The following is a 21,451-nucleotide window of genomic DNA, read 5'->3' as shown; positions in this document are numbered from 1 at the left end:
CTTTCGTCAGTGCAAATTTTCATTGTCCTCAGTATGTTTCCATGCTTTTTAGGGGCAACAAAGTTATCCAAATAAATCTGTGGTGGCGAAAACGGATCAATGTTAAAAAAGTAGATGTAATTACAAGTCAATTTTAGTCCTGGTCTAGGAATATGATTGAATATAATCCCGTTGGTATTCCAATGATCAAGTATTTTTCTGAGGAAAGATTTCTGAACAATATTTGTCAGATAACTATTATATATGACGTCATTTGGCATAAGAATTTTGCTTCATTGTTTTGTGTTAAAATGATCGAGATTACTAATTGCTAATCCCCACTAGTAAACGATTTCATCAATATGTACTGTTTTAGAAATAAGCCTTACAGTAAAATAACTTTATTCTATATAGTTTAAAAATAATTATTTTCTATGAGTTCAACATGGTGAAAAAAGCCTTTTCCCTGTCCGCTTCGGTGACCTTACCTGACTGAGGACAATCGGAGCACCACGAAGTTCAGTTTCCGGGTCATTTTTATTCTCACCTAAATCGAATGGGAAAATTTGAAATGTGAAACAGAAATCTTCACTAAACAGAATTATAGATACTAAGTATATTATGGAAACCTATAATTGGACTCAAAAGGAAAACAAAAAACATATATTATCTTTGATAAAAAAAAAAAGGGATTACAAAATACAGTGGTGAGTAGGTTGTCTTACCTGTATATGACACATACCAGTTATCTTAGTATCGATCAGATAAAACTCCGCTGGATTCACTGCTATATTTCTTGTGAAGCAAACAACAAATCTGAGAAAAATGTTATTATGCAGAAATTGTTTCTCTTACATTGATATGCGTTGATCCATTCTTGAAATGTCTTTTCTTTTTTCTTTATATATGCAATACGTATATTTGCGAACCAGTTTTAAAATGATGTGCATCTAAGTAAGTAAACCAAGTAAAGGTGCGGAAGCAACCACTAAAAATCAAATATATTCACGGTTAGTGGTTTTAAAATGATCTAAGAATGATAAAATCTCTGCTGCAAATAGTTTACTGCGCTTTCATTGACGAAAAGATTTATTTATTTTTATAATTTCGTTGGTCCGTAAGTTTAAAGCATTTTTAGTAGATTTTCTTCAGTTTATATTACTTTAGGCAATCTTCACGCAGTATTTCTAAAAATTATTGATAAAATCATTGAGGAAGCAAAAAAGATTAAAAATGCAAATATGAGCTCATTGCTCAAGATAACTGTCTCTTTATCGGATAATTTCAAAAATTAATAATTTCATAAAGGCGTGTGTCTCCTTTATTCCATTCTTTTAAATCTATATTGTAATTTAATTTTCAAAAATAGAATTCGTCCAACGGATGCACAATAAGACAATTTCATGACAGCCAATAAATACTAAAACATGCACTATGCCAGTCAGTTTCATACCATTTGATATCACAAGGATTGTTTTTTTTTCAAAATTTAGATCAAAAAAGAAACTCTGCAACATTCAACTTATAACTCAAAAATAATAATGTGCGGATCAAAAGGGGGACGGGGGATGTTTCCCGGGCATTTTCAGATTTATTTTCTCCATTAAAGCAACAACAACAAAAAAACAACCTTGCCCCCTCTCCCTCCCTTAGGAAACATACACCCACAGGAAATAGTAAAGAGAGTCATTCAATCGAAGGAAATTGATTAAGAGGCTAAGGAAAGTAACTTGTAAAATCAGATAATTTTCTAAAATGAATTTTAACAATATTTGTCAACTATTTGAAAACTATTATACCGTAAATCTGGAAATTTTTACTGTAGATAAATTTTTGGCAAATTTGCGCGTGCATTGCATTCGCAAAAATATTTTTCTTAAAAATAAATCAACAACAAAAATTATAAATAAAAATTTTGCTGACAGCTGATGTTTTTTCTAACCCAATGAACAGGTGTTCGTAAGCAGTGAAAAAGAAATCTGTTTATACTACAAGCTAATACCTGTGATAATTCGTGCCTTAACTACATTCAATATCGTCCGATGGTTTGACAGGCAGTATGTCTTTTTTAAATTATTTCTGCAAGAAAGAAAAGCCAATTGTTTTATCTAACAAGTTTACGAATCCCTAGCATGACAGAACCTTACCGGAGATCTAAGTCTCGTATAATGAAACCCGATGAAAGAAAGGAGATTGCGCATGCGCAACTTATAAAGTGTTATAAAAATTATAAGCGCTTTTTACTTTTAGGACCGATGACAATTCGCAAAATTTTAAAACGTAAAAATTAAACAGCACCTTTTTGATCCAGATTCGCAAAAATAAATCGACGTAAAAATTTCCAGATTTACTGTACATAACCTCATCGAACATGTTAGTTTTGCTTAAAGTAATTAAAATTAAAAAGAAAAGCTAAACTCTGCCAAGGAAGCAGTTATTAAATATGTACAATTTTATTAATATGCTCTGCTCTACAAGAAAAAGGTGTTTCATCTTATACATTTTTCTGTCTGATAAACATTTATTGATTATCTATTATCAGGTCAATCTTGTGAAATAACATCCCCCACCTGACCGTTTTGGTGACCAGAACTGACTTTATATTAATGAAGGTTTAAATGAATATATCGTATTACCATCCTATTTAAATGAATATATCGTATATCGTTTTACCATGAGATATTTGTTAGTATTTGTGATAAAGATACAATTTGACTCATTTGATTCTATATATTGACAGAACCCTGTCCATCGAATGGCTTAAGGTATTATGTGACACCTCTGGAATTAGTTTCAAATTGTAACTTCTCAAATACATCAAAATAAATACATGTATATAAAATCTCTTATAACATCAATATTTCATATTTTAAAATAGAAATTGCAAACTATGACATTTATTTGCAATTTTCTTCATAAATTAGAGTCATCCGATACATGGACATTTAAGTTTATATCTTGAGAGTATTTATTTCATATATCGACGACGTATTATTAACTAATAATATTTAGTTCCATTCCTATGTCGACTCGATATATCCCAGTGAACTTGAAATAAAAGATACACCAGAGTCTGCAAATCTGTTTCATATTTGGATTTTTAAGTAGAATTTTGACTTTAATGGTAGCTTTATGATAAACGGAATGACTTCAATTTTTCAATTTTCAATCGTCAGCTTCCCTTAATTATGTAGCAATATTCACTTATCACCTGTATATTGGGATTTTGTCTCCCAGTTGATTCGATACGCAAGAGCATGCTCTACGTATGAACAATTTCTAAATCGAGGCAAGCTATTGACAAACAATTGATGAAACAAGGATATCAACAGTCTCGTTTGAAGTCATCATTTCTAAACCTCTATGGTCGATACAATGACCTTGTCAGGAAATGCAATCTATCATTAAATCAAATGCTGGCTGACATTTTTCATGCTAATTGTTAGCCTATTATTTACACACTGAATTGTCGAGCACACGGCGGGTGTGACCAGTTGGAAGGGAATACTCACTCCTCCATGGCACCTGATTCCACCTCTGATGTTTTCTGCGGTCAGTGTTTGCTCTGCTCCCGATTTGTATTGTCTAAATTGACTTTGAACTTGGATACTGTTCATTATCTACAAATTACATATGATGTAATTATAAATGTCTTAATAAAGAAATTAACTTTTTCTTATATAGCTTTTAAAGATCTGATATCTGGACAGATGTTTAAGTAGTTTTCAATCTTTATGCACAATGAAAGTTGAGGTAAAATCTTGAGGTAAAAGGTAAAATATAAATACATCATATTATGATTCTTTTAAATATATCCTCATTGAGTTTTCTAAACATGCAAAAAGATTTGAAAATCTCAGGTTAATTTTTCAAATATTACAATTTTTGTATACGAGGGGTGAATTACTGCAAATTTTGACCTAGACTCCGTAGGGCCATTGATCAGTGAGGGATATTTTTCGAGCCAACGTCTTTTACGACACTGGACTTTGGTTTATACGGTCTCATCCGAAGGACATGTCTCCACGTCACACAGTGGGATTCGAACCCGCGACGTAACAATCAACTCCTTACTCCGTGACTCTTGAGCGATTTTACCAAAAGTATCATTTTTGAATTTACTTCTAATATTTTCGGCCGTCATGGTAGCTCATTCGGTAGAACGCTCGCTCCGTGATTGGAAGGTCGTGTGTTCGAATCATGTCCGCGTCTGACCTAAGTCGATAAAATACGTATCAACTGTTCCTTCGCCAAGTGTTCCGCACTTTGAAGTGAATGTTGCGGGTTCTTCGGATGAGACCTTAAAAACCGAGGCCCCGTTTTACGGTAGGCGTCAGCACAATAAAAAACCCTCACTGCTCAATGGCCTTGAGTGCCGAGTAAAGGTGTAAATTTGAAGTTCTTCATCCGTATATGTTGACTTCTCTATGTGATTGAAAAATTCTCGAACGGGACGTAAAACAACATGCAAGCGATCAGTCGATTTAATAATTTCTTTTCAATCCCCCACATATTTCAAATTAAGGATGAATAGTTTTCTAAATTTCAAGGAAGTTGACAATAGAACATGACCTAAAGAGATAAAAATAAGTTTCTTACCCGTTTTTTTAAAATACATCAGCCACGAAAAAGCTCTGACAGCAAGTCTAAAGATACCCCCCCCCCCCCCAGTTGTGATGGGTATGATTTTCCCAGGGAAAACTTAAAATATCTTACATTCTTGTAGGTATGATAGTTTTCAAAGTGTCGATCATAGAGTAAAATTTGTCCCATCTGCGGTTAATCATTAAGGATTATCTTCCAATGTGTCAAGCTGCAGGCGTGTCAGGTTATATAAGAAACACTTTGGTTTATCCATGTATTTTATTATTCATTATATATTTAGGGGTTTTTGATCCTTCTATCAAAAGTTTTAAGAATGTTTTGTCGAGTATATTTTTAGCATCTACTTACATAGTTAAATTAAAATTCAAAACAAATAATTGGGGTTAATACGCCTGTTTTGCGCTGCATTTAATATTGACTTTTTGCACTGTAGTTGAGTCTTACAAATAAATCATTTTTTCGAAGTTTTTTCTACAATATTTTTTATCCAAATACACCATGGAACCAAATACCATTTTATTCTATCTTAAATAGACACAAAAAAATTCTGACAAAGTTAAAGTTTCAAATTTCTTCGAATAATCATTTAACTGACTTGTCTGCACTCACAAAATGTGATCTTTGTGGCAAAACTTTTTACAAGCAATAAAAAATTATTTGAAAATCTTCAGCTTTTACTGAATTTAAGCGGAATGGTCAAAGTTATCTTCTATATTCAGAAAAAAAAAATGAAAAATTGGGGTCCATGATGTTAATTTTTAGATATTACCTAAAAAGTGTCGATTGTAAGCTAACATTGGGACTATTTTTCTGGATCTTCAGAATATATTTGCTATATTTGTCAGTATATGATGATAGAATTCATCAAAGGTAAGAATACAATGTAGCACCTCCTAAAGGAAAGAATATTACAGCTAACAATTTACAGCTGATTTGTCTATTGAAAAAAAGCGAGTTAAATTGAGCTCAGTTTCATGTTGCCAAGTAAATATTATTTCGCAATATGTTTAATTTTGTTTTGTTTCGGATTAATGTAATACATGTACCACATAGTAATGGAATTGCCAACCCTTTAATTTTCGTCTAACTAAATAGCTACATGTATAAGATTTTGAAAGAAAATTTCCGAAAGTAGATCTTCCGTCATAGTAAATGGTTAAAAGAAATTAAACTCTTTTTATTTAATGATTGATATGATTGCACTTGACGATTGGGATGCACGTTAATGCAGTTGGTAACTGATTAAGTCATTCTTTAAAATAGGTCAATTCCTGATCAGAAAAATTGCTACAACGACATATATTTGGAATGCCGCCAAAAAAAAAAAAATAAAAAAAAAATAAAAAAAAAAAAAATAAAAAAAGGGAGTGGAGGAGCATATTGACGTGGCAAATATGACGACGCAGTTCGTAAGATTGCACGTAAGCTTACTGAAGTCGGGCTTTTTCAGAAGGGATTTTGCTTACTGTGCTTTACATTCCTTGGAGTCTGCATTGCATTTCCCGAGGTGAGAAATATTGTCTTCTGAAAAGGTATGTCTCTCTTGTGAACTTTTACTACACTGGAAAAAATATATAAATTCCCTTTTACGTGTGCTTTGTTTTCTTATTGTAGTGATTTCAAAGAGATATACATTAAATGAGAACGTAAAAAATTACAATTAGTCACTGTCGTATATGCACATCTTAATCAATAGTCCATAAGATATATCACACTGCGTTTGATCTTAAGCATATTCAGTTCCATGAGGATATTGCACTTTTGTTATAAAGCATTTGTCTAACTTACCATGTAACACTGAAAACACAAAGCAGTGAAAAAGAATTAACCGTTTCCGGAGACAACGTCCGTGTTACAAGATAAACCAGTTTACAATGTTAACCTTTTCCAATATACAATATTACGAAAGGATATTTGTCACATTTTTGAACCCGTATTTCTAAAAGTTAATTCTTTAAAGATCAGGAAAAACTATGTCACAATGGGGAAATTTAATTTCTAACTTTATATAATTGGATTCATGTGCTATTAAAATTAAGTGGTAAAAGTAACTGTCAGGAATTTAGAGAAATGAAACATTTGAGGAATGAAAGATTTAGTTGCATAGAAAGACACATAAATGGCAGCCGCCTACATACATAGGTGATATGCTGCATTACATATGCATCGATAAAACTAGTGAAGTGATTCGCGACAGCCAAAAGATAAGACTTATGGATATCCGCTGTATAAGGACACGGAGAAAATGTTTAAATATTGTAATAATCAATGTATAAAGAGAAGGCCCTATTTCCTTATGTTATAACTATCTCTTTAATAAAAAAAAAGAAATACATGATTGAGTTAATCTTACTTTTATTATTTAATGATCTTGACTAAAAAAATGGTTCGCACACAATATCGCACATACATTGAACCACGTATTAAGTTTTGATAAAATGAAAAAGTCACGATATTAAAGTTGTAAAAAATGTTTTATTATCTTTCAGAAAAAAAGGTCATGTCCGGAGTATATTTTGTTGGACGTCAGACAAGCAGGAACGATAAAGAGAGTAAAATGAAGCCTTTCCCCGAAAAGACAAGGAGATCTATGAAGAAAAATGATTCTGGGATATACATTGTTGGGCGTCCTGAAAATGAGATCGAAAGACAGAATCAAACAAGTTTTTCTTTCATTGACCTGAACAATGGATCAGTGCCACCTCAGAATGTAACACAACAACCTACAGCCATTTTAACAGGAACTACTATTAATCCATACTTTGGAATCCTATTGCCAGTAATTGTAATTGATGTTATAATTCTATTAACTTTATGTATAATAGTATGGTGTATTAAAAGATATAATGAGAAAGATATTCGGGAAATGAATTCTGATAGAATAAATAATGTCACTGAAGGTCAATGCAACACAGGAATAGCAGCTGGAGATTGTGACGGGCAAAATGATCAGTTAACTGATGAATCAAGCAGCAATGTGGAAGAAACTCCTAGTTCAGCTTCCATAGGATCTGGATGCGACGGGAACAATAAAATCAAAAATGAACAAAAAATGACAGAGTAATCTTCACTGGGGCAAGAACTAAGTGCAGTAATGCCGCTTTTCTGCCCCCTGTTTTCTCAAAATTTGAACTGAATCATATATGCTATTTTTGTACATCATTGAATAAAGACAATCCAGTCTGACTATTTCTGGGCTTCTTTCATTTTCTCACATGCATCACCGACCATTCGAGGACTATGACACCCCACATTCCTCCGAGGACTATACTTTCTAATTGAGATATTTTTTCAAGATTTGGTATATTTATAAGGTTTGGCACTAGATACACGATGGGGGTTTGCATTATGTTGTATTTTGAAAATTAAAGCATGATTTTTTCACTATGCTTTAGAGGACGTTGTGTTAACGTAAGAGGACGTTGTGTTAACGTGAGAGGACGGTGTGTTAACCTTGAGAGGACGGTGTGTTAGCCGTGAGAGGACGGTGTGTTAACCTTGCGAGGACGATGTGTTATCCGATAGAGGACGTTTTGCTTATGCCCCACAAAAGAGATGTAAACAAAGTTAGGAAACACACTTTCTGTTTTCAATCATTCTTACGGTGCGTTGTAAGAACGTGCGCCATGTGTGTTGACAATAAGGGTCATCATTCGTCATACACAGGCGGGAGGGGGGGGGGGGGAGATAGCGTCGTGAATCTTAATTTACATAGTTTTAATCAAGACCTTCTTCGACCCTTCAAACACATAAAATATTCATGTAGACCTCAACATTGTTCCAACCAGCAAAAGTACCGACTTTGTACGGTAGACCCCCCCCCCCCCCCTCAAGTATTTCCCGGGAAAATGGTTTTAGAGGGGGAGTCCCCCGGAAAAACTGGATCTAGAGAAGGATTTCTACTAAAGAAAGCCAATATTTTCGAGAGATCATACACAGCTTAAAAGCTATAAAGTGTGACTACCCCTCAAGCCAATTTTCTCTCCACCTAAAATTTAGTTTTCGGCTTTTGTTTTATATTTTTCATAATTTTTGCCGATTAAGGAAAATAATAAAAGAACTTCAACACCCTTTTTTATCAATGCCGTTCCTTGATAGTACTACTTTAATGATAAGTGAACTTACAAAGGCTGATGATTTTAATGGCATTTGGCCCAACAAAAAGCATTATAGAACAGATATAAAGAGCTGGGTTTCCATAGTGTTCTTTTTCTTCCTTTATTTACATTCATGAAAATAGATATTATTAGATATTATAATTCATTACATGCATTTTATAATACAAAAGCAAATCTTTGAAAAGAAAATATAAATCTTTTATGGACATGCACTGCCATGTTTATCCTCGCAACAAAAGTCCATACACAACCCCCATGGCAGTACATTTTGTCATTACAAAAAGTACTGTATAACAATAACATAGGTTTCCATAGTTGAATGTATTTACAATGTAGAATTGTCATATAATTTAATGCGTTATATTTTCTCCTTTTCTATATAGATTACAAACCTCTCTACGCATAATTACGAGAAATCATGTAAAACTGATTCATTAATTACTGGTTATCAAGTGACATGGATTGATTTTTTACTCAAACTACAAGTATACTTTGGCCCCATGTTTTTTGAGAATTTTTGTTCCATCTTTTAAGTTAGGATGAACTTTCCCTCAAAATGAATAAATTATAGTTAAATAAATTTTAAAAAAAACACCAAGGAAAGAAAGAAATAAAAATTAACCCCCACCCCACCCCAAAAAAGTCTTTCTTAATATTACATTATAGAAATTGATAATGTGAAATATTGATGATAAGAAGCGATGCGTAATAAACTCTTAATAGGCGTCGGAACCGGAGGGAGGGCTAGAGGGGGCAGCCTCCCAAACTTATTTTTTCAAAGATAGACAATATAGGCTTTGAAAATTGGGGCATAGTCCCCAAACGTTTTTTGGGGGTGGGGGTTGGTTTAGCCCCCCTTTCAAATTAGCCCCCCTTTTCAATTTTTCAGTAAATATACTATTATTCTAATCTTAGTTTATTTTTCAAAAGAACGTTTTGAAAAAAAAAGAACAAGGTTTCAGTAAATATATTCCGAAATTAATATATGTATATATAATTTAGTAGACAAATGATATAGAAAGCTGTATATCACAGTACAGAACTATACATGTACATAAATGTGGGGATTACCCCCGCGTCAATATCCAAAATTACGTTCATTCATGCAGTTGCTACATGTAAGAGATATTTCCATGCAGGTGCTAGATGCTAATTCCATTCAGGTGCTATGTGCTATTCTGAGTGCATATGCTACACTAACTTTTAAAAAATTCCAAAGATAAACAAATAAACCATGTGAATAAGTGCAAGCAAGGATGCATAATTATAAAATATGACAAAATGACAAATGGTTAACAGAAATTAAGAATGCATTTGATCAACCTTGTTTATTTTTTTTTTCAAAACTCCTATAGATTATGCTATAATCAAGCAAAGATTTTTTTTTTAATGTGTACAGTCAAAACTCTTTAATAGTATCAAGCAAAAATGTTTCTGGCAGATTGAATTCTAAGAGAAATGTTATCCACCGGTCGTCACATACATGTACAGTATTCCTGGCTCGAAACTAAAACAAACAGAATCTGATGAAAGAGGAGGGAGGAAGAGTAAAGAAGTAGCCAAAGGCGGATCCAGCACATACTGGCGCGCGTCGGGCATCCCCCCCCCCCGAACTTTGAGTTTTTTTTTCTTTTTGGCTTTCGTAAATTGTGTTTGCTTAACTTGTATACACTTTTAATTTATCCACACGTTACGACCAGGCACATAGTTTCAGGACTAAGGATGAGCTAGTATCCCTAACCCAGGAAATTCGCCCCGGGAAATAGTCCTGGCCTTGGGGAACTGGAATCTTGCTAACTCCCTCAATGATGTACTTTAACAGGAATTTAACAACCGTGACAGCATACTAATACTTATAGATTCAGTACTCACTAGGAAAAGGTGATTGGTGCATGCGGTGCCAAATTACAAGATGTTGCGCTTAACAACCCAAATCTTAATATAAATCAAACTATTCTTAAATACATTGATTTGATATAAACTGGGATAAGGACTGAGATATGAGCGCACCAATTTGAAAAATCTCCAAAGGACTATATTCGGTAATGACTAATATTTGCCCCCAAAATCAAACTTTGACGGAGAAAAATATAATTATATTCTAAAACAGGGGAATATCTGCAAACTTCAAAGCACTGAATATTTTCATAAGCCATGACGCCATATGTTAGAAATGACGTCAGAAAGATGACGTAAATTTAAAATTTCCATGATTTATACAGAAAAGTGTATATTACGTCGATATTTTGAGTAAAAGTCACGGAGCGCAGGTCTGCTCCAACTCAATATTTTGATATAATGTGTAGAATGATAATATCAATGGAATATGTAAATATTCTTCTTGAGCAGGCCTGCGCTCTATAAATTTTATAGCAAAAATTGAACAAATTTTGTCCATTTTTTCCTTTTTCTGAAAAATAACACAAAATCCGAATAGTTTGTGACGTCATAGAAACAAAAGTTGCCAATAATCTACTTCAAAACTATAATATTTTTTGTTAATTTAGATTTCTCACACAATATACACAATTCAGCACATTTCAAGAAATTTTCAAAATATGATTTTTGTGGAGGCAAAAATGTGCATATACCGCATATAGTTCTTTAGTATTTAGAATTTCCTTATTTACTACGAAATATTAATTGCCGGCAGAACTTTAACACTTTTATTAATGTTCTGAACTAGATTTTTTTTCCAATATCAAGCGGTGCATGCAGTGCACATGTAATAAAAAAGGAAACATCATACAAGACTTTGTAAGGGACTAGAGGATATTATACATGCATCTAAAAAGAATTGGGCATAAATCAAATGAATGATACAAAATTAACTAGAAAGGGGTTACACTGACAGACCCCTTTCCTTCTTGTAAATGCATGTACATTTTATGAATTCCGAAAGCTCTGCGTTTCCTCTCCTTAGGGGGTTGGGGGGAAGGTTATTTGACTCTATAAAGTTTAAGACTGAAAATCCCAGGGGTAGGTTTACGGATTCTCTCATCAGCTCTAAATCCTGACTATTGATCAAGAAACTGATAACTAATTACAATGTAATTCTGAAACCAAAAGTAGATATAGCTGAACAGGAAGAAAAGAATTAATTTAGGTACGTGAAGAAGTCAAAAATGAGATACTTAGCCCCCTCCATTTCCCGGATTTCATAAAGGTATAAACTTTCATGTAATTTGATTTAGTCAACATTAAGTCAAGACGACGATGTGCTTATCCTAATACATATCTAAATGATATCAGAAGCGCTGGTGCCAGGAAAACAACTAGAATATATTGAATTTACAGAGCTTAGTTATAGTTACACTATAGATATTAATTGGTCATTGGTAAATACACTCACAGTTTTTAATTCACGAGGGGCGGAGCCCCGAGTGAATTAAAAACTGTGAGTGTATTTACCAATGACCAATTAATATCTATTGTGTAAGTTACTTGTACCAGAGGACCAATCAAAAAGTTGAGCTAACGTTTTGTACCGCCTACTGCATGCTACATATTAATGATCAAATATTAACATTCAACACTCATTGTATGGACCAATGAAAAATCAAGATATTGTTTTGTACTGCCTACTCCTGTATAAAAGCTTAAAACAATTAAAATTTACAGTAGTTTAACAAAAAATGGATCTCTGGAATGTTCATGAGATAGATGACATAACTTTGAGTCAGGCTGCAGAATTCCTTGAAGCCGAATCAAATTTTGAAAACTTGTCCTTAAGTGATTTCCTTGACATTGATTTCGGAAATTTTGATATATTGTCAATGGAAAATATTGATATTACAAGTTCTGATGTGAAAATGAAAACGGAGAATTCTGATGTGAACTCAGCTGGGTCGCGCTTCGGAGATCTAAAAGAGGAAGAGGATATAAATCGTCTAATTAAGGATACTGAGAGTAAACATACAAGAAAAAACTCCAATTGGAGTAAGAAAACATTTGATGAGTGGCGAGAGTACAGAACAAGCCAGACAAACGTCCCTATACCTGAGATCGAAAATTTTACAGAAAACGATGTAAATGTATGGTTGAGCAGATTTGTACTTGAAGCCAGACGCAAGGATGGAGCACCGTACCCTCCTAACACGCTTTATCAACTTTGTGCCGGACTGATGAGAGTACAGAAAGAAAGCGGAACTTTTATGAATTTTCTAGATGAAAAAAATCCTGTTTTTTTCCGTTTCGACGAAGTTTGAGTGCAAGAATGGCTGAGTTAACAAAGCAGGGTGTTGGAACAGTAACACATCAAGCGGACCCCATATCTCGTGACAATGAGGAGGAACTCTATCTGGTCAAAGGGAGTGTTTGGATCAGGAACAGCAAAATCACTTTTATATACAGTTTTCTTCTACAATTGCAAACTGTTTGGGATGAGGGGGACAGACGAACATAGAAACTTAGAGCTGAATCAATTTCAACTGGACAAAGAGCCAATGAGTCTTACATTCTATGGGAGAGCTAACAAAACCTACAAGGGTAAGTTACACTTTCTAGTTTTATATATTTATATTTTCATTCTTTAGAGTAAATAAATTGCGACAATATTTAAGCGTATCTTAGGCCTACTTTTCAATTATTGTTGCTAAATATCTGAAGATTTTTCTCAACTGTCTGTTTGTTTTATCTTACAAAAGGGGGGTGGGGGGTGTCTAAACACATTTGTGCCTAAGAAATGAAAAGTTTCATAGGAACGAAAAAAATGTAAGAAATTTAATTGGTATTTTAATTTTAGGTGGGCTGAATCAGAGGCACATTTCTCCAAAAACTATTAAGCATGTGTTTTCTGACCCCAAGCTTTTCCTTATTTACGAGGAATACATTCAACTTGTTCGAATGATTTCTACTGATGAGAATGGTTCTGAACCATTTTATAGGCGTCCTCTGGAAAACAAGAATAACTTAAAAACATTTAGTAAGCAGTGTCTTGGTGTCAATAAGTTATCAAAGCTTATGAAAAGTATTTGTGAGGAAGGGGGGCTCAAAGGCGCATTCAGTAACCATTCAGGGAAAAGAACCTGTGCAACGCAACTTTATCAAGCTGGAATTCAAGAGCAGGAAATAATGGGCCGTACTGGGCATCGTAGTGTACAAAGCGTAAGAAAATACAAGAGGCCTTCAGGAGAAATGTTGGAAGAAATTTCAAATGTATTGGAACCACCTGTGAAACGCGAGAAAGTTGAAATGGAGGTGTCCGAATCCACTGAGAGGATGTGTTCTAAATCTGGCTGCACTGGTGTTACTGCGTATAACAATTGTGTGTTTGAGTTCAAATTTTGACAGTACAATGCCGAATTCCCGAGTAATCAATCGTGTGTGTGGGTTTTTTTTTTTTTGGTAAAATTTGTGAGGTACACAGAAATTAAAAAGAAATGTGAAATTATGTTATGTTAAAATCAAAGTTGAAATGTTTTTATAGCATAATTATGTGAAGTACACAATATAAGACAATCTAAGAAAAAAATTACAAAAATGAGAATTTATAAATGTTTTAATTTGTATTTGGAATAAATTGTATATTTAGTGCAATTGTGCAAAGTTGTTTGTGTAAAATGACATCATTCTTTCAGCAGCTTTGAATGTGCTGTCAAACTATGACTGAAATTGACATCATTCATTCAGCAGACAAGGTCTAAAATTTACACTGATCATCCATTCATCAGTCAAGGTCTTGACACTATGGCTTGATGCCAAAAGTGGGCGTGACTAAAAAAACTGTGATTCTTCTGGCAAATACACCACAGCAACATCAAAGTAAAATCTGAATTTACCGCCAGTCCTATGGTACAATATAATTTAATCCAATAGTTTTTGTAAAAATATTAATTTCTTTTATGAATTAAATCAATTTAGTAGACACTGCGTCGTGTCACTGTATATGTATGCATTGTACCATAGGACTGGCGGTAAATTTAGATTTTGCTTTCATGTTGCTGTGGTGTATTTGCCAGAAGAATCACAGTTTTTTTTAAGTCACGCCCACCTTTTGGCATCAAGCCATACTGTGTCAAGACCTTGACTAATGAATGAATGAATGATGTCAATTTCAAGACCAAGGCAATGGCTGATGAATGAATTAAGTCAACATTTTAAATTTCAAAAATACTAACATTATTTAGCTTGTCGGTGTCCGCTTCATAAATGGTTCTGTATGTTTTCTCCGCGTATCCTTAATCAGTAAATGATACGTCCTATCTCGAATTCTCGTCATTTTCTTTCCCGTCTCCAAATACATATAGCAATTTCACATCAGAAGTCCCCGCATTTTTTTACTTCCAATACCATTTCAAACTTTCATTAAAATGTCACAAATCATTTCATTTTTTCTGTACGCCGATTGCCATAAAGAAAAAGTTCAATGCCGATGTTTCCCATATCCATCCCCCCTTTTTTCAAAAAAAAAAAAAAGATCTAGAAAGATAACTTTTCTTTCAGAGTTGACGGCTTGAACATAAAAGCCTACAATCGCTACCCCTATACCTGTACCTGACAAAAATCATGTTTTCTGCGTCTTCAACATTTCAAAGGTACAATATCTTCACACGTACCAATTCCGATTTTTTTTATCAACAACTTGTAGTAGCAGTGCCGCAGTAAAGTATGATCCTTGCAGATGGAGACAGCTATTTATACAGACTCCGGACCGTGTCTTGACACCTCGTAGTAGGCGGTGCTATTTATCAACTCACTTTTCTCTCATTGGTCCTCTGGTACAAGTAACTTACACAATAGATATTAATTGGTTAGCTGTAAATACACTCACAGTTTTTATTCACTCGGGGCTCCGCCCCTTGTGAATGAAAAACTGTGAGTGTATTTACAGCTAACCAATTAATTTCTATAGTGTAACTATAACTTTAACCGTACAAATAGAAAAGAGAAAGTGATAAATGAAAATACATTTATGAATTGATGAATGAAACATGTAGCAGGTTAAAACGTTCATAAGCGTGGCTACGGCGCGGATGCAGACGGGCACTACCTCCAACCTTTCTACAGAGAGAGAGAGAGAGAGAGAGAGAGAGAGAGAGAGAGAGAGAGAGAGAGAGAGGGTCTGTTACATCTGGGGACGAACAACCACAAGAAGTGGCATTATGAAAATAAATCTTATTACTAATCTCAGTTGTTCCTTATATGTGAATTATAAATATATCACAATGTTATAATGTTAATCTTTATTGTTATTCAAAAAGGGAATGCTTCAATTTTTTTTTCAAATTGACTTATCCATTAATATAAATATGTTTTAAAAAATTGCATATAGATTTTCTTTTCTGTTTTTTTTTTTTTATTTTATTTCTCTATTATATCTATTACAGCTCAATACATGAAAACGGGATAAGAATGGACAAACCTGATAAAAAATTTGAAATGAAAATCGAGGAATAGCGATTATCTATAAAATTTCTGAAACATTTTATTATTACTAATACATATCAAGCGCGGATACAGGCATTTTCCGGAGGGGGGAGGAGGGTACAGAGCCGCGCACTCAAAAAAAAAGAAGACTCAGACATTATTGTCAAGCAAGGATAAAAAACCATAAACTTATCCATACCTTATATAGCTATTTCGTTTTGGAGGGGGAGGGGGTGTTAAATCGCTTTGCCATTATAGACATATAGAAGATGTATAAATGTATGTGACTTTCTATGCCATTGTAACAGGGGTCCGTGTTTTCTAGAGGGATTGGGTTTACTATTAATATCATTTCAACAACTCTAAAAATCCCAAGGGGACCGGATCCCATGACCACGCCCCCCCCCCCCTCCCCAATTACGAGATCTTAACTAAAGATATTCCTAAGATGCTTTTGTTTTACATCCAAAGACATATCTTAAGATAGTCCTAAGATATGTACAAAGTATGCTGCTGGTTCTGAGTTGGTTGCAATTGGGGAGAGCCGCATATGATTTGGTGATAGAAAGCGAATTCGTGTCGGACGTCTGAGAAAAATTGATTGAAATTCTAGCTTGAAGTTAATTTTCAATCCAAATTTGCTTTTCTCATACGCTTGATGCAGAAGACAAATAAAAATTTCAATATCCGAATAGTTTGAATTTAATTCAGATTAGAAACTTCTATCCAATCTATTCTTTAAAAGAAATCATCAATATCTTTTAGGGCACGACAATTTTCATTCTATTGGGGGGGGGGGGGGGTAATTAAGAGGGGGACGCTGGCAGATTTTGGAAATAAAGAATCTGTTCTTGAAAATACATGTATAAAAAATCTCTCCTCCAGTGACCGAAATCAGTGGTATTAAGCCGATATCCATGCCAGTAGGTACGCATACATGTATCCTCAGATGTCGAAAAGCTCCACAGCTTCGAGAGTTTACATCTATAGATATACTTATATATCCCTTCAATCTGTTGGTGAATTAAAATGATTTGAAGATATATACATATAGTCTTTAAACCTATAAAGCAGAGAGAAATTTGCAACATATACCTTTATACAATACATTAATTCAAAGGAAATGATTCAAGCGCTCCAAATATGAATAATCACCAAAGAAAACCCAACATTTCAAGAAAAAGAATATGGGTCACAATGTAATTAAATATTGGGACTTTATCAAAGATTTAAGCATACACTTCGATATTGTGGTTGGCGAAATAATGTACGGTCGAATCTCCAAATATGTTACGGCTCCTCGAATATATCTGTTTTTGCATCGCTTCGTAGCATACAAAAATGTATATAATTATTATTTTTGCCTCATTTCTAAACTGTTTTTACAATGTATGGATTATTTCCGTACTGTATAAGGTGGAGACCGGTCCTTAGGATAAAACCGTATAAACCGAAGTCCCTTGTCGCAGTAGATGCTGGCACGAAAAAGATCTCTCTCTGCTCAAAAGCCGCAAGTGTCGAGTACAGGTCTAAATTTGCAGCCCCCCACCAGCAAGTGTTGGCGTCTCAATATGATTGAACAACTAAGCAAACAAACAAACAAACAAACATTTTTATACATTGTATTTACCGGTACATGTAAAAGTATATGTATTCTTTCTCTACATAAGATTTGGATTTGGATTCATCTGTCTTTTGCAGATACACCTGTATGCATGGTATTATTTAATCTGAGACCCCCCCCCCCCAAACACACACTTTCCACACTTTTCTGTGGTAGCGTTGAACCGCTTGCACCGTATTGTACAGAATATATTTCGTGAAGAAAAGAAAATGAGAGTATTACACCACCACCCTCCCCCTCCTTTCTCAGTTTTAAGAATTTAAGTTTTGTAAAATAGTCAACAGCCTATTTCCCTTTATTGCTTGTAAACATTTGCTTTTTTAACATTTAAAAAAAATCCTGAATGTTTTCCTGTGCCTCAACCCCTCTCCACCTTAAAAAACATTGTTACAGACTTGAAACTACAAACTTTACTTTTCACGATTGAAAAGATTCATTGTCGACGGATTTTTCCGTATTTCACGATCATGACAAGGAGCACACGGCGGGTATGACCGGTCGGCAGGGGATGCTCGCTCCTCCATGGCATCTGATCCCACCTCTGACATTTTAGAGGTCCGTGTTTGCTCTGTTCCCGATTTGTATTGTTTAATGGACATTTGAGCTTGAATACCGTTAGTTATCTACATATATTTCATTCATTGAAAGGGCAGCTCCCCTTTTTTGTTGCAGTATAGTCAATTCAGGGTAATGTATTAATAAAATTTGATACTGAAAGATGGAACACCTATCCTCCCCCCTTACACCTCCCACGAAATAGGATTTTCGAGTATGTTGAATTTTTTTCTCTTGCTGCCCCAACCCCCCTTTTTTCAAAAACGATGCTACGTTCCTGTGAAATATTTGACAGATACATTAATGCGCAAATTGTTAAAATGCAAAGAATTAGAAAAAATAAAACTAGCAGGTACCGATATCATTTACACATGGTTTTTATGTCCAAAACATCAAGGTACGCTTATCACCTTCATACGAGATATATAATTTATTTGTCGGTTTTATTCAACTCTGCTTGTCGCTAGCTAATTGTTACATGTAAGACTCAATATATCTACAATTCACTTTGATTCATTTAATGAAATATGACAAAAATAACAAAATCAAGCGATGTAAACTCATGAACCTGTCAAGCTCGACGTCATCTTGGGAGTTGCGTACCTACTGGTACAGATATCGGCTTAATACCAGTGAATATTAAAAAAAAAATAATCCGACAATGACTGGTGCGCCTCTCGCATGAAATGCATCTTTGCTAACCAAAAACTTTTACACATGTAGTTGTTGGAAAGCTTTTTCTTACAAATATTTTTGATATAAACAACAAATTTAAGCATTTGCTGTTAATGAATACATAATATGAATGTGTAATAAAATATCTAAAGAAAACCTGGATAGACATTTAAATTTTTTAGGTAAAAAATTTATTTATGATAATAAAACACATTACTTGTGAATATTTTTTAAGCCTATGGATAAAATCTTCATAAAACTAGTCAGAACTATGGAGAACATGTTAGTAAAACATATTTTAAAAAGAAATTGAAATGAAATTGCAAAATTTTAGGGAAACTATTTTTTTCAATATTTAGACCAATCCTACGGAAGCCCGTTGAGGCCAGTTCAGAAAAAGAAATATTTTTTATTGCGTTTAAACGCAATAATTATTGCGTTTAAACGCAAAACATTGCGTTTAATCGCAATAATTATTGCGTTTAAACGCAAAAGATTGCGATTAATCGCAATGTATATTGCGTTTAAACGCAAAACACTTTGCGTTTAAACGCAAAAGATTGCGATTAAACGCAATCTTTTGCGTTTAAACGCAATACTTTTTGCGTTTAAACGCAATACTTTTTGCGTTTAAACGCAATAATATTTTTGCGTTTAAACGCAATGTTTTTTGCGTTTAAACGCAATAATTTTTGCGTTTAAACGCAATACTTTTTGCGATTAAACGCAATACTTTTGCGATTAAACGCAATACTTTTGCGATTAAACGCAATAATCTTTGCGTTTAAACGCAATAATCCTTCCTTATAAGGATTTGTTTGGCATTTAAACACAATGATACTGTAGTTTCAAAATCAAACATGAATTAGTCAAAGCTTATAATTACATCTACTAGGACCCGACACTTCAACTTTAAGAAGATCCGATTTGTTCTGTGTCTTTTTGCAAAATTTTCCAGTTTTTGAAAATTGTAATAAAACAATGGCATCCTAACAACCTGAATGTCTTAAATGTATTAGAACCCAAAACTCTTAATGAAGTCTCTGATCAGTTGCTTACGTGTATCACAACTTATAGAGAAAGTTTCAGTGGTATTAATAGCACTTATCAATTTGATACATGTAGTACACATCGATCAATCTGTTTTCATTTGATTTTGATTTTGACCTCATATAAATCCATCATATATGTTCTTATGTTTACTGTATGCAACCATAGGAAGGGTTATGAATGTACATTGAAGTCTAAATACTTCATCATGTTGTACGTAATTCCAACATTTCCTCAGTCCTTTCCAAAAATCCCTTTATACATGATTTAAACTTGTGACTGCAACGTATGGGACAGTTTTTTTTAGCAGAACAACTGACCGAAACTTCATTAAAAGTGTAGAGAATAAGCTTAAGACATGTCTCGTTCTTAGGATCCCTTTGTTTTTACAACCCGACATTTTTTTCTCCTCTATAAATTCTTATTAGTGATTTACCTTTCAGAGAGTGTTTGCTCGGAGAAATCTGACTCTATATAGACAACACACAATTTCCTAATAAGTAAAAAGAGAAAGAAATAAAAGATATAAGTATTCGTGGGTCCATTGTACTCTGCAAGGTTTGATACAAATGACTGCCTTTAAACACAAAGATTATTGCCTTTGAACGCAAAGATTATTGCGTTTAAACGCAAAAAGTATTGCGTTTAAACGCAAAAGTATTGCGTTTAAACGCAAAAATTATTGCGATTAAACGCAAAAATTATTGCGTTTAATCGGAAAAGTATTGCGTTTAAACGCAAAAATTATTGCGATTAAACGCAAAAGTATTGCGTTTAAACGCAAAAATTATTGCGATTAAACGCAAAAGTATTGCGTTTAATCGCAAAAATTATTGCGTTTAAACGCAAAAATATCATTGCGATTAAACGCAAAAATTATTGCGATTAAACGCAAAAGTATTGCGTTTAATCGCAAAAGTATTGCGTTTAAACGCAAAAATTATTGCGATTAAACGCAAAAGTATTGCGTTTAATCGCAAAAATTATTGCGTTTAAACGCAAAAATATCATTGCGATTAAACGCAAAAATTATTGCGTTTAATCGCAAAAGTATTGCGTTTAAACGCAAAAGATTGCGTTTAATCGCAATCTTTTGCGATTAAACGCAAAGAGTTTTGCGTTTAAACGCAATATACATTGCGATTAAACGCAATCTTTTGCGTTTAAACGCAATGATTATTGCGATTAAACGCAATGTTTTGCGATTAAACGCAATAATTATTGCGTTTAAACGCAATAAAAAATATTTCTTTCTCTGAATTGGCCTCAACGGGCTTCCGTACAATCCCGATCAAAATTAAAACAAAATAAACAAGATGAAATTATTGCCTTCTTTAAGTATTTACCACTAAGAAATTTATTTATTTATCAAGTTCAACTACTTTTTAACGCGTATTACACCTTAACAAACTTGTATTTCTTCTGAAAATATTATCTATTATCAATTATTATAAAATTCTGGTTGGGATCAGTTTAA

At 33.7% G+C, this 21,451-nt stretch overlaps 2 protein-coding genes across 2 annotated transcripts; both read left to right on the top strand.

Annotated features, from left to right (window-relative positions):
• The first annotated feature begins 12,337 nt into the window (after window positions 1-12,337).
• LOC133195041 (uncharacterized) lies at window positions 12,338-12,910 on the top strand. The gene has a single exon (XM_061330926.1). The coding sequence runs from the start codon at window positions 12,338-12,340 to the stop codon at window positions 12,908-12,910; it is 573 nt and encodes a 190-aa protein (XP_061186910.1).
• A 99-nt stretch (window positions 12,911-13,009) lies between these two features.
• Window positions 13,010-14,028, top strand: LOC133194575 (uncharacterized). The gene is made up of 2 exons (XM_061330511.1): window positions 13,010-13,190; window positions 13,447-14,028. Exons 1-2 carry the CDS (start codon window positions 13,085-13,087, stop codon window positions 13,989-13,991), a joined length of 651 nt encoding a protein of 216 aa, XP_061186495.1. The 5' UTR covers window positions 13,010-13,084; the 3' UTR covers window positions 13,992-14,028.
• Window positions 14,029-21,451: the final 7,423 nt, after the last annotated feature.

The sequence above is a fragment of the Saccostrea echinata genome, unplaced genomic scaffold, assembly GCF_033153115.1.
Source record: "Saccostrea echinata isolate AGI-Se365-2 ecotype Australia unplaced genomic scaffold, CSIRO_AGI_Sech_v1 ptg000029l, whole genome shotgun sequence".
Classification (NCBI taxonomy): Eukaryota; Metazoa; Mollusca; class Bivalvia; order Ostreida; family Ostreidae; genus Saccostrea; species Saccostrea echinata.
The sequence above is the reverse complement of the archived record's forward strand: the minus strand, read 5'-3'. Positions and strand labels throughout refer to the sequence as shown.

What these genes read in the sequence shown, in the direction of transcription:
- LOC133195041 (XM_061330926.1), top strand. Translation starts at nt 12,338, where the DNA reads ATGGATCTCTGGAATGTTCATGAGATAGATGACATAACTTTGAGTCAG.
- LOC133194575 (XM_061330511.1), top strand. Translation starts at nt 13,085, where the DNA reads ATGAGGGGGACAGACGAACATAGAAACTTAGAGCTGAATCAATTTCAA. An exon ending in AGCTAACAAAACCTACAAGG is followed by an intron (nt 13,191 to 13,446) that starts GTAAGTTACACT and finishes TTTTAATTTTAG; the next exon opens with GTGGGCTGAATCAGAGGCAC.